The sequence below is a fragment of the Monodon monoceros genome, unplaced genomic scaffold (genome assembly GCF_005190385.1).
Source record: "Monodon monoceros isolate NGI ecotype Baffin Bay Population unplaced genomic scaffold, NGI_Narwhal_1 Super_Scaffold_14, whole genome shotgun sequence".
NCBI lineage: Eukaryota > Metazoa > Chordata > Mammalia > Artiodactyla > Monodontidae > Monodon > Monodon monoceros.
This window is the reverse complement of record NW_021703770.1, coordinates 32,398,167-32,412,321: the sequence shown is the minus strand read 5'-3', so window position 1 is coordinate 32,412,321 and position 14,155 is coordinate 32,398,167. Positions and strand designations below refer to the sequence as shown.

Genomic DNA, 14,155 nt, shown 5'->3' with positions numbered 1-14,155 from the left:
CCCCAGTTTCTAATTGTTTGACCTACTGTGGACTTGTGTTGATATTTATGGAAGGAATGATTAAAGAAATGAATGAATAAAATGACCGTATTCGATGTTAGATCATCTTTAGGCACTCATTTTCAGATGCAGCTGGAGAAGTGAGGTCCTGTGGCGTGGTGTCCATAGTTGTTGTGATTAGCATGTCGCTGAAACCTGTATCTGGCCTTGACTGCTATTGATGCGGTGCCTTGCTAATGTGTTTCTCGTCTCCAAGTAAGGGGCTCAAAAATTAAATGATTAAAATGATCTTTATATAGATATAGCACTAAAAATGAGAGATCTGGTTGTATAAATCACCAAAGGTCTACAGGCATAGGACTTAAAATGAATTAGGTCAGAAGTTTGAATGGCCTTTAAAATGCAGCTCATGGCAGTGGCTCTTTGCTTTCTGCAGGGTTCTTCTCTGGGGTGTTGCTGTGATACGAAAGGCTTCAGGTCAAGGGTTTGAAGGTGAATAAAAATTCCAAGGGGATGAAGTAAAACAAGAGTCAGATAATACATCCAATGAAATGGTTTTCAGGATAAATAACTGTAGAGTTTTAAAACAGTGAGTTTAAAGTTTTCTGTTAAATAGGAGTAATACATATGGTATTAAATGGAAATACTATCAAGGATATAATATAGTATGCCTGTTTTTTCCCAGAGACTGCCTCTTACTATTCATGTAGTTACCACATAAGTCTGGGTGCTGTCCTCATATCCCTAGTCCGTGATAAATCAACTTTAAATGGTATATATTGACATCTACACACTATAGAAAAGGAGGATAAATTTAGTCGTTTGTACTTCTCCTTCTATTCCTGCCAGTATTTCGTAATAAAATTATTATTTTTAGTTCTGTTGGGCAGTGCTATAACCTTTAATTATTTGCTTGAGTTTCCATTTTTTCGGATTCATGTCATTTTTGTTGTCTTTCTTGCTATCTCATGATGTAAGATGAGGACGCTGGTGACTTTACTACCTGTCCTTCCTCCTGTTCCGTGTCTTACCTCTGCCAGCCCTGCTTTTACTTTTTCACTAACATGAAAGTGTCTTAGTATTTATATTCTGTTCTTCAGGGAGGGATTTAAAGATGATTTAAAGGGAAAATTGAAAACCAAAGACAAGAAGTGACTTGCCTGAGGTCCGCTTAACGTTAGAGTTGGGACTAAAACCTGGGGCTTTTGACTCCCAATCTAGTGGGCTTTCTAGATAAACTCGTTGACCTCATTCATCAGATGTGTACTGAATGCTTATTCTCTGCCAGGCATTACATTAAGTACCAGTAATACAAAAATAATAAGAAATTCTCTCAAGTCTCATACTGTCATACAAACAGGAAAGACAGATGTGTAAACAAATAACTATGTTTCAGTGCAATAAGGTGCAAAGGAAGGTGCTGTGTAGCTTTCTTTTTTTTTTTAATCTCACAGTCAGAGATTAGAGAAATTGATATAATTATTAGAAGGGACAGCTTTAATACATTGAGGAGACAGCATTTTACCCAGCTAACTTACGCATGTTTGAAAAATAAGTGAGACTTTGCTAATATAGTTAAAGAGAAGTAATTTAAATTGTCTGTTTCGAGACTAAGTATAAAAGAAAAATTTTTATAAATTTATAACTATAAATTATATAAGAAATCATGTTATATGTGTTTAATAAGTTTTTATGTGAGAATATCCAGATATTCTTCAGTTGTCCTTATAGGTTTATTTAATATTTTGACTTTAAGTCTAACCATTATGCATTTTTTTTAAATAGATCTTTTTTATGGTGACTTGTGAACTTTTTCCTTTCTTTCTTCCTCCCTCAGATTTTCATCACTGTGAATTGCCTGAGTACAGATTTCTCCTCCCAAAAAGGAGTGAAAGGACTTCCTTTGATGATTCAGATTGATACCTACAGTTATAATAATCGTAGCAATAAACCCATTCATAGAGCTTATTGCCAGATCAAGGTCTTCTGCGACAAAGTGAGTAAAGATGACAGTTTGTCATAAAGGTATTTTTGTTATTAGATATTGCTTTAATGACATTTCCCCCTTGTCACCTTCTCTTGTCTAGTGGTGTCAAAATAATCACTTACTAATCACAGTGGGAGTGGTAATCTTTCATTCTCAGTTCCTATTAGATATCTAGGGAGTCATCAATCAACTGTATTTTTTCTTTTCAGTCAATCATTCTACCACTAATTTAATGACTGATTGACATTGCACCGTGCTATGAGTCTGACTCAGTTAGATAACTGAAATAATAGATTGTTTTTAGTGGATATATAGATCCTGTCCCAGAACATATCGATGTAACCGCTATTAATTTATGGGTTAATTGGGGTCTCAGCTAGAGCCTTTTGGATGGAAATGGCACCTCTAAAATAAGTTCATTAGCAAACATGCTTCAGCAGAAGATGTCGTTTTTGAATCTTTTTGAAACCCCTCATAAAAGACAGAGCAATTAAAATGGCAAAGATTAAAATCCCGTGATTATGTGACAAGAGACCCTTACAAAATCCCAAATGTGAATGGGACCAAGCATCAACAATTTCAAGACCTGTGTGATGTCGGCATCGTGAGAGAGAGTAGTGGGCCCACTTGATGACCAAAGAACAGGGAACCTACCAAAGTGACCCATGGTACCAGAGAGAGAAGTGGGCCATCAGAGGACAGTATGTGAAACTAGGGTGGGAGGGGATGGATTGTACAGACTTCAATTTACTGGTGGGTGCAAGGGGACAGAACATTGACGTGTTCTGGGCTCTATAAACTCCGGAAAGTTATAAATTGAAGCTCCCTGGTAGGATAAAATCCTGCTCTGAGAAGAGGCTGCTGGGAGTAGAATCCAAGTTGACTTGAACAAAAACAAAAACAAAGGTTCAAAGGAAAGAGAAGTTCCAAATAAAAAGGAAGAGGGGAAAAGATACAGAGTAGGCAGATCTCAGGAAATACAGGACTATTTTCTTTTATCACTTTGTGAACACAACTGAAGCAGGAGCATGAGAGCCATGAAGCTAAAAGAATTATCCTAGTTCTCTCATTTCACTTAGAAATGACCAGCAGAAAAGAAAAACAGTTGAATCCCATACAGTCTCATGAAAAAAATAATTAAGATCAGACTGACTTCCTGTGGACAGTGGATGCGTGCCAGAAAGACATGCCCACAAAACAGGTGAAACCTATAGCCTAATGTTCCAAAAATGGGCTTAAAATTAACATAATTTTGAAATTAACAAAATCATGGAAATTATAAAGAGCAACATAAATCACAGTTTGAAAAACTTAGACGTGAGGTGTTCGGAGAACAGAATGATTTGAAAAGAGATATGGTAGAATTCAGGAAAGAATTTAGAAGTAAAAGATTAAAATATTTCAGAAGAAAAGACTACACTACAAGCAACACAAGAGTGAATAAGAAAAGAGAATGGCTTAATAGAAATACAAGTTGGAAAACAGCAAATTCTTAAAAATCAGAAGAAATGAAGAAACAATTAAGAGAAAATAATAGATATAGAAGAGAGGTAAAGACGATCCAAGAGACATATAATATGTATCTTTCAGGAAGAAAGCTAAAACAATGGAACAGAAGAAATGCTAAAAATGATAAATCAGGAAAAGTTAAAATAAAAAGTATACATTTTTAAATGGGCTACCATGCATCTGGGAAAGTTGACCCAGGATGACTTTAAAAATATTCTTTGAGGGCTTCCCTGGTGGCGCAGTGGTCGAGAATCTGCCTGCTAATGCAGGGGACACGGGTTCGAGCCCTGGTCTGGGAAGATCCCACATGCCGCGGAGCAACTGGGCCCGTGAGCCACAACTACTGAGCCTGCGCGTCTGGAGCCTGTACTCCGCAACAAGAGAGGCCGCGATAGTGAGAGGCCCACACACCGCGATGAAGAGTGGCCCCCGCTTGCCACAACTAGAGAAAGTCCTTGCACAGAAACGAAGACCCAACACAGCCAAAAATAAATAAATTAATTTTTTTAAAAAAAGTAACAAATGTTCAAGTACAATTGGTGTCTTTAAAAAAAAATTCTTTGAGCATCTAAGAAAAATAAAATAGACAATGAGTCATTTATTTTTTTAAACTAATTTTTACTGGAGTATATAGTTGATTCACAATGTTGTGTTAGTTCCAGGTGCACAGCAAAGTGAATCAGCCATACACATGCATATATCCACTCTTTTCCAGACTCTCCTCTCATATAGGCTACTACGGAGCACTGAGCAGAGTTCCCTGTGCTACACAGTAGGTCCCTATTAGCCATCTATTTTATAGTAGATAAGGAGTCATTTATAAGGAAACTTTTACCATCAAACTTTTCAACAGCAACACCCTGTCAGAAGACAATGATATTTAAAGCAATCAAATAAAGAAAATGTGAGCCAAGGATTTTATATCCAGCCAAGCTGACTTTCAATTATAAAGATGACAGGCAAAAGCAAAACAAAATAAAACAAAGAAATAAGACCACCAACGAACAAACAAGCAATCAAAAAATCCAGGGAATATTTCTTCTTGAGGAATCTATTAAAGAACAAGCTTTAGACACCAGTATGACTGTAAAGACATTGATAAAAGGGCTGATGGTGAGCATTATGTGTATATTTACCTTGGATCTAATTCTAAAGGATGGGAAAGACAGTAATGGCAATGTGATATGTTCTGACAGTGTAGACATAGTACAATTATTTAAAAATTGGGTAGGGTGGGGAGAGAATATGAAAAACAGAATAAGGTGGCAACTGCTTATAGGTGTTAACTGGACGTAAAAGGGTGAGTTCAGATAGGTCCCGGGGAGAGGAGAGGAAGCGGAAAAAGAGGTTAGTGGCTAATTCAGAATTGCCAGCACTCTTAAAGGTGCTACAGTCAGATGTAGATCAAAGATCTACCACGCCATTAAAATGTCCGAGTTGTAGTTTAGCAGAGATAGAGAGTAGGAAGAAGTGGGCCTCTGTGAACAGAGGCAGAGACGGTCATGAGAAAAGAGAAGGAAACACATTAACTAGAACTGCACTGAGTTTAGGGACATGTGGCATAGCAGTGCCTCTAAAATCTCGATAGCCTTTCAGGTCATAATGACTTCAGTTAGTGCTACTCGTCAGAGCAGCACAGCCCTCTCGGGGACAGTTAGGCAGCCCCCACGATACAGAGGAGACACAGTTAAGTCAGTAAGACACGGTTGTTGTGTAGAAGAGAAACCTGCCAGCGAGCACAAGTGACTCTCCAGAGTCACATGGTGAAAAAGTAGAGGAGCTGGATGCAAATCCACATCTGATTCCAAACTCATACTCCTTATATCTTTAATTCAGCATATTAAACATTAAGAAAGCGTTTTCAAAGGACGTGGAATTTTTAAACTACATGTGGGAGAACGTTTAAACAATTTGAATTCCTTATTTTATTCCAGAAGTTTCAAGGGAGATGGTAGAATCCCCCTCAGTGAATCTCCTTCTTGGAAGGGACGAGAAAGATTAGGATCAAGGAGAAAGGGAGGGAAGGATTGAATGGAGGCCCTGGGCAATCCATTTACCTTTATGTCATAGTTGGAATTGAAAGTAAGAAAGAGAGGGCTTAAGGGATACTCATATAATTATTTTTTTTCCAGTGTTGAGGTCATAAATACTAAAAATCAAAACAAAGCAAAAATGCAGAATACATAGAGTTGTATTGTTCACCTGTGCCCTAGAATGAGAGGGACTCTAAGAAACTAGTGACGTAAAGAGTTTCTAGTGGGTAGTTTTTAGTTTACGTTTCCCAATGTTGAGTGTTAGGAAACTCGTTAGGAAGAAATCTCATGGGACAAGCAGGGTGTATTAACCTTAACTGCTATTAATTTTTCTGATAAGCTAGAAACAAAATTTTTTTGCTATAATTTGTCATCATATTTGTAGCTCTGATTTCAAAACTCACGCCTGGGAAATTAAGAAGAGAAAAAGTTTAATTCTTGCACTTTTCAAATGGGTGTGTAAATGCAAATGACTAATTTGAATTTTCCTCTAAAGCAAAAGAATTAAGAGCTATTCCATTTAAAACTGTAAATTTCCCAGTCACAGTCTAGAGTTTTAAACAGATGGTATTCTGCACTATTATAGTTCCCCAGCTTGATTTCTAATTAATGCACCTGTGAGAGTGCAGATGAAGATAAAGTCCTTCTCTACCTTTTTTTGATATTATGATACTTCTATTAAAATACATATGTTTATGAATTTAAAAACTTAGCATCTGCTATATGGCTGTACCTATATCAGTACTCATGTCTGTATCTTTATATCCGTATTTAATGACTTCCATTATCTTTTGAAAGACGAGAATTATATTGCTGAAGACAGTGACTATATATTGTTCAAAACTTGAGAATAAAGCCACATTCTCTTAAGAATTTTTTTCTCTTTATTAATTCTTGTTTGGAATGATCTTGGAGACAATGTCTGTTGGAGATTATGAAAAGCTAAAGATATCCCTCCGAACTACCTTCTTAGCCAACTTAAATAGGTTAAGGCCACATTCTTTTTTTTTTTTTTTAAGCATCTTTATTGCAGTATAATTGCTTTACAGTGGTGTGTTAGTTTCTGCTTTATAACAAAGTGAATCAGTGATACATATACATATGTTCCCATATCTCTTCCCTCTTGCATCTCCCTCCCTGCCACCCTCCCTATCCCACCCCTTTAGGTGGTCACAAACCACCTAGCTGATCTCCCTGTGCCATGCGGCTGCTTCCCACTAGCTATCTACTTTACGTTTGGTAGTGTATATATGTCCATGCCACTCTCTCACTTTGTCCCAGCTTACCCTTCCCCCTCCCCATATCCTCAAGTCCATTCTCTAGTAGGTCTGCATCTTTATTCCCGTCTTGCCCCTAGGTTCTTCTGACCTTTTTTTTTTTTAGATTCCATATATATGTGTTAGCATATGGTATTTGTTTTTCTCTTTCTGACTTACTTCACTCTGTATGACAGTCTCTAGGTCCATCCACCTCACTACAAATAACTCAGTTTCATTCCTTTTTATGGCTGAGTAGTATTCCATTGTATATATGTGCCACATCTTCTTTATCCATTCATCTGTTGATGGACACTTAGGTTGCTTCCATGTCCTGGCTATTGTAAATAGAGCTGCAATGAACATTTTGGTACATGACTCTTTTTGAATTATGGTTTTCTCAGGGTATATGCCCAGTAGTGGGATTGCTGGGTCGTATGGTAGTTCTATTTTTAGTTTTTTAAGGAACCTCCGTACTGTTCTCCATAGTGGCTGTATCAATTTACATTCCCGCCAACAGTGCAAGAGCATTCCGTTTTCTCCACACCCACTCCAGCACTTACTGTTTGTAGATTTTTTGATGATGGCCATTCTGCCCGGTGTGAGATGATATCTCATTGTAGTTTTGATTTGCATTTCTCTAATGATTAATGATGTTGAGCATTCATTCAAGTGTTTGTTGGCAATCTGTATATCTTCTTTGGAGGAATGTCTATTTAGGTCTTCTGCCCATTTTTGGATTGGGTTCTTTGTTTTTTTGCTATTGAGCTGCATGAGCTGCTTGTATGTTTTGGAGATTAATCCTTTGTCAGTTGCTTCATTTGCAAATATTTTCTCCCATTCTGAGGGTTGTCTTTTCATCTTGTTTATGGTTTCCTTTGCTGTGCAAAAGCGTTGAGGTTTCATTAGGTCCCATTTGTTTATTTTTGTTTTTATTTTCATTTCTCTAGGAGCTGGGTCAAAAAGGATCTTGCTGTGATTTATGTCATAGAGTGTTCTGCCTATGTTTTCCTCTAAGAGTTTGATGGTGTCTGGCCTTACATTTAGGTCTTTAATCCATTTTGAGTTTATTTTTGTGTATGGTGTTAGGGAGTGTTCTAATTTCATTCTTTTACATGTAGCTGTCCAGTTTTCCCAGCACCACTTATTGAAGAAGCTGTCTTTTCTCCACTGTATATTCTTGCCTCCTTTATCAAAAATAACGTGACCATATGTGTGTGGGTTTATCTCTGGGCTTTGTATCCTGTTCCATTGATCTATATTTCTGTTTTTGTGCCAGTACCATACTGTCTTGATTGCTGTAGCTTTGTAGTATAGTCTGAAGTCAGGGAGCCCGATTCCTCCAGCTCCGTTTTTCTTTCTCAAGAATGCTTTGGCTATTCAGGGTCTTTTGTGTTTCCATACAAATTGTGAAATTTTTGGTTCTACTTCTGTGGAAAATGCCAGTGGTAGTTTGATAGGGATTGCATTGAATCTGTAGATTGCTTTGGGTAGTAGAGTCATTTTCACAATGTTGATTCTTCCAATCCAAGAACGTGGTAAGTCTCTCCATCTATTTGTATCATCTTTAATTTCTTTCATCAGTGTCTTATAATTTTCTGCATACAGGTCTTTTGTCTCCTTAGGTAGGTTTATTCTTAGATATTTTATTCTTTTTGTTGCAGTGGTAAATGGGAGTGTTTTCTTAATTTCACTTTCAGATTTTTCATCATTAGTGTATAGTAATGCCAGAGATTTCTGTGCATTAATTTTGTATCCTGCTACTTTACCAAATTCATTGATTAGCTCTAGTAGTTTTCTGGTAGCCTCTTTAGGATTCTCTATATATAGTATCATGTCATCTGCAAACAGTGACAGCTTTACTTCTCTTTTCCAATTTGGATTCCTTTTATTTCTTCTTCTTCTCTGATTACTGTGGCTAAAACTTCCAAAACTATGTTGAATAAGAGTGGTGAGAGTGGGCAACCTTGTCTTGTTCCTGATCATAGTGGAAATGGTTTCAGTTTTTCACCATTGAGGACGATGTTGGCTGTGGGTTTGTCATATATGGCCTTTATTATGTTGAGGAAAGTTCCCTCTTTGCCTACTTTCTGGAGGGTTTTTATCATAAATGGGTGTTGAATTTTGTTGAAAGCTTTCTCTGCATCTATTGAGATGATCATATGGTTTTTCTCCTTCAGTTTGTTAATATGGTGTATCACGTTGATTGATTTGTGTATTTTGAAGAATCCTTGCATTCCTGGAATAAAGCCCACTTGATCATAGTGTATGATCCTTTTAATGTGCTGTTGGATTCTGTTTGCTAGTATTTTGTTGAGGATTTTTGCATGTATGTTCATCAGTGATATTGGCCTGTAGTTTTCTTTCTTTGTGACATCCTTGTCTGGTTTTGGTATCAGGGTGATGGTGGCCTCGTAGAATGAGTTTGGGAGTGTTCCTCCCTCTGCTATATTTTGGAAGAGTTTGAGAAGGATAGGTGTTAGCTCTTCTCTAAATGTTTGATAGAATTCGCCTGTGAAGCCATCTGGTCCTGGGCTTTTGTTTGTTGGAAGATTTTGAATCATAGTTTCAATTTCAGTGCTTGTGATTGGTCTGTTCATATTTTCTATTTCTTCCTGGTTCAGTCTCGGAAGGTTGTACATTTCTAAGAATTTGTCCATTTCTTCCAGGTTATCCATTTTATTGAAGGCCACATTCTTAAAATAAACTTAAGAGAAACAATATAAGTGTCAAATAAAAAAATAAAGATAGCCATCCTCTCTCAAAAGGTGGCAAAAGTGATCACAATATAATCAGGAAATCCTCAGGCATAATTTTTTTTCTAATTTAACACTCCATACTGAACATATAAGTTGGGGAATTTATTTTCAAATGATAAATTTGATGTTTGCAGAAAATATACTATTCTGGAAGAACTAGACTTTTTTGTGCTTTAATGAGAGTGAAAAGATTATTTTCTAGAAGCTTTAGGTCACAAATAATCAAAGGAAGGAAAGGAATTCTTGGAAGGTCATGTTCAAGGATGCTTTCTCTATGTTAATTGAATGTATCAAAGCTGCCCTGGGTCATTGTGAAGTCAAAGCCTTATTTTAGATATGAGAACTGCGGCTCTCGAAGTTTGGATACTATCAGAATTGTTTTGGTGTGCTGATATCTAAGACTTCTGGGCAGGAAATTTCTTACGTAGATGTGGTACTAGGACTAGGCTCTATGGAGAGCTACTCTATGTTTTATGTTAATCCTTTGGATTTGGCATATCAAAGAATACCTGTAAAATAATAAGCAGGTGACTTTATTTCCTAGTAATTGACATTGAACATATATAAATCCTGAAACATATTAATTTCAGACCTTTTTCTCATAGCAGTTGTACAAAATAAAACACCAATTTAAAAATAAAATTGCTTGACAAACCTTAGGGTGTGTCTTTGGTGAGTTGTAATTTATATAGATGAATTTCCATATTTCTGCTTACATTAAATACCATATTGTACAGACTTTCAAATACAGAGAAAAATGTCTTACTTGGACACAATAAAAATGAATAATAGGGGCCTTTTGCTTATATTTCACACCCATTTGAACAGTCATGTTTGTGCATTTAACACTTTATTTTCTGAAAATATTATACGTTATCTAGACAAAGAACTCTACAAAACCTTAGTATATCTTGAAGAGACTTGCAAAGGAAATATTTCTATATTTTTTCTCCCTCTTTCTATGAATTTCTATGGTTTATAAACATCAGTGACAGTTCAAAACTTGAAGCACTATGAAAAAATTACTCCCTTTTGGTAGTAAGAAGTTTTTTGGCATAAAAATGCATATTTAAAATATCTGATTAAACTATTATAACTATCCAAATCTTACCTATGTAAAGCTCTTAGAACTCACCTGCCACAGAGGAAGTGCCCCATAAGGATTAGCTGTAATCACGCATTCTTCAAGAATCAGCTCTAAAGCCATGAGGGATACCTTGATTGACCATACATCCCTGTTGTGTCATGGCCTTACTTTGGCCAGAATTGGGAATCAGCTTTTTTTTAAAAAGCCAGTTTGATGAGCAAACTCTATATTTCAGTGTTTTAGTTCAAACCATTTGTGTGTCCTTTTCTGTGAATTGCCTATTTCATGGCTCTTGTCTATTTCTTTATTGGTATGTTAGTTGTTTTTTTCATTTGAATCATTATTTATATATTAATGATTTAACACTTTATATGATATTTTATTGCAAGTATTTTCACCAATTTGTCCTTTTCCTCTTTTAAAAATATATTTATTTATTTTCATTTTTGGCTGCGTTGGGCCTTCAGTGCTGCGCGTGGGCTTTCTCTAGTTGCGGCAAGTGGGGGCTACTGTTCATTGCGGTGGCTTCCCTTGTTGCAGAGCAGAAGCTCTAGGTGCACAGGCTCTAGAGCGCAGGTTCAGTAGTTGTGGCTCATTGGCTTATTTGCTCTGCGGCATGTGGGATCTTCCCTGACCAGGGCTTGAACCCGTGTCCCCTGCATTGGCAGGCGGATTCTTAACACCTACACCACCAGGGAAGTCCCCTCGTCCTTTCCTTTTTAATCGATTTGTGTGTGTGTTTAACAGAAGGAGTAAGTTGTATACTCTCAAATCTATCTCTTTTGTGTGTGATAACTTGGAGGCAGTCTCTAGGGGTAGAGGTTGCTGGCCAGTCCTTACTTTACTATTCCTTAAATCCACAAAGGGCAGGACCAGTAAATGCAGATCTGAAATCTAGGGGAGGAGTCTAGGCTGGGAGTGTGTATCTGGATGTCACCTGTCTAGAGCATCATGGAAATATGGGTGTAGATGAATTCTTCTGTCGTAAGAATGGAAAGAGAGAAAAGAAAAGGAAACTGTGTTGGAATGTCTGTATTTGGGGAGTGAGAAGAGGAAAACGAGTTAGCAAAGCTGACCAGAAAGAGAAGATATTCAAAGAATCATGGACGGCCAAGAAGGCAAGAGACATAAGGTGACGGTCAACTGGTTAAGCCAGATGGATTTGGCAAGAGAAGCCAATGAAAAAGTCAAAATACAAGGAACAGAGGAGCAAAAAGGAGGCAAATAGACCAGCCTCTTTTCTATTCGGCCAAATGAGCACCATCTCCAAGAGCCTATGAACATATTAAGACAAAACCCCAAATCATACTTGTATGTACAAAATGATCTTAAATCCTCTGTAGTTTACTTATGCCCTCCCTCATTTCCTCTACTGTAATGATTTTTTATAGTTCCATACCAACGAGCAAAGGAAAAATTTTATAGGGAATTCGCACTCAACTTTAATGCCCCCCCTCCGTGCCCAGGAATGATGTTAACGAGCTGATGCTTCATCCTACAACATTTTATTATAATCAGTAAAATTACTTAACCGGCTTCACTGCGATAGGGAACAGGGGGAACTCTGGGAAAAGTGGGACCCCTTGGAGGTCAACAATGTACTGTAAACTAAGGAGCAGTCTCAGCCTTCAGAGTGGAGGCCTGACCTCGCCGGAGGATGGAAACGGGGCTGCCTGGCTCACCTCCCCACGTTTTGTTTCTTATCCCTGTGGCTTGTGTGCAGACAGTTGCTCTGGTCACATGCCTAGCATTGTCTGCATTTGTTTTTCCCTGTCAGGGAGCAGAAAGAAAAATCCGAGATGAAGAGAGGAAGCAGAACAGGAAGAAGGGGAAAGGCCAGGCCTCCCAAACCCAGTGCAACAACTGTGAGTGTGGCTGCGAAGGGGTAGGCTTTGTCTGGGCCAGGTCCACTGGGGAATGGGTGAAAAGAAGTGGGTTGCGGGTAAAATATGGGCATGCAAGGGATGGCTTGCTTTTCCCTAGCAGTGGAGAAGGGGCGAGCTGTCCCTGTTAAACGTAAATAGAATCACATGATCACAATGTTCGAACTGGGAGGGATTTTCTAATGTCAAGGAGACCAACATCCTCCTTCTCCAGACAAGGAATCTAGGGCACAGAGAGGGACAGGAGGGCAAGAGGGGACCGGAGCTCCCCCTCAGGAATGCTCACGCCAAGTCCACTCTCTTTCTGCTGGTTTGGTGATGGGAGAGGGGAGGCTTTTAAAGTGTGTTCACATCTATGGTGTTTGGGAATCTTCATAGGAGACAATCATGAACTTTAGCTAAGATTAGATCTTACAGGTGAGAGTTTAGTCATTCACAACCCTCTCACTTATGGGTTTTGTGATTGTGTCCAGCCTCTGATGGGAAGTTGGCAGCGATACCGTTACAGAAGAAGAGCGACATCACCTACTTCAAGACAATGCCTGATCTGCACTCCCAGCCCGTCCTCTTCATACCCGATGTTCACTTTGCAAACCTGCAGAGGACAGGACAGGTATGGCCTCCCTGCTAACATCTGCCTGCCATCCATTCACTGGGCTGGTAGAGCCTTAAGACAGCATCACTTCAGGCACTGTTGATCTTAAAAATAAAACCCATGAATTCAACAAAAAGCCAGCTCTTCCCTACAGAAAATGGAATTTTATAGAAAGGAATGTCTCAGGAGAGGAAACCAACTTACTAAGGGGAAGGTGAGAGTGAGCTGATAATCTCGAAGTGTTGACAAAGCAATGAAAGAGGAAGAAAGTAAGAAGGCTGATAACCTGTAAGAAAAGTTTTGTTTTGTTAGTTTTGTCATGTGGGATCCACCTGATGCGATGGAGCTCCATCTAATGGTGGGAAATTGAACTGCACCCATAACTTTAGAAAGTTGCCCAAGAGGAAAAATTCTTTGATTAAATAAAACTCTATCAACAATTTTTCCCTTAGTAAATTAACAGTTTCCATTGAATAGGTAAATAATTTCACACCAAGAGAAAAATGAGATTGTAGACAAGCCTTTTAAAAAAAGTTCCTGTCTTTTAAGTATATCTATAAGTGAAATTATAGAAATAATATTATAATATAAAGATCCAATAATTAACTCGTTATGGTAGCTCAAGTTGATGAAATGTTATGCAGCCACCAGAATTATATTTATGAAAACTATGTAGCAACATAGGAACTCATTACGATAATGTTCAGAGGGGAAAAAAGTACAATAGCCATTTGTATCTATACTGTGATTCCAAATACATACCTGAATTTGAACAAGACAAATTGTAATACTTGATGAGTAGGGCTAGGAGATGGATGATTTTTTGTAATGTCTTTAGTATTCTTTTTTTTATGTCATGAATTAAAATTGTGTGAGATAATTACTTCCCCAGCATTAGCCAGAATTGTCTTTCACCAAACCAGTTGGGTTTAGTGACTCTTGTATTGATTAGTTTTCTTTTAAACACAGAGTCCTCTGAGGAAAGGTCTGTTGAGAAATAGGTGCATAATGACACATTCCAGTTTTTCTTCCATCCTAAGTGTTCA

The 14,155-nt window shown here is 37.8% G+C and overlaps 1 protein-coding gene across 4 annotated transcripts in view; it reads left to right on the top strand.

Moving 5' to 3' along the window:
• GRHL2 (grainyhead like transcription factor 2) overlaps nt 1-14,155 on the top strand; it is a 164,146-nt gene that overhangs the window by 120,429 nt on the left and 29,562 nt on the right. For all 4 annotated transcript variants that reach the window (XM_029223040.1, XM_029223039.1, XM_029223042.1 and 1 more), the window contains exons 9-11: nt 1,838-1,996; nt 12,409-12,496; nt 12,988-13,127. In XM_029223040.1, coding sequence (XP_029078873.1) covers nt 1,838-1,996; nt 12,409-12,496; nt 12,988-13,127 — 387 coding nt within the window. The remainder of the gene's footprint in view (nt 1-1,837; nt 1,997-12,408; nt 12,497-12,987; nt 13,128-14,155) is intronic.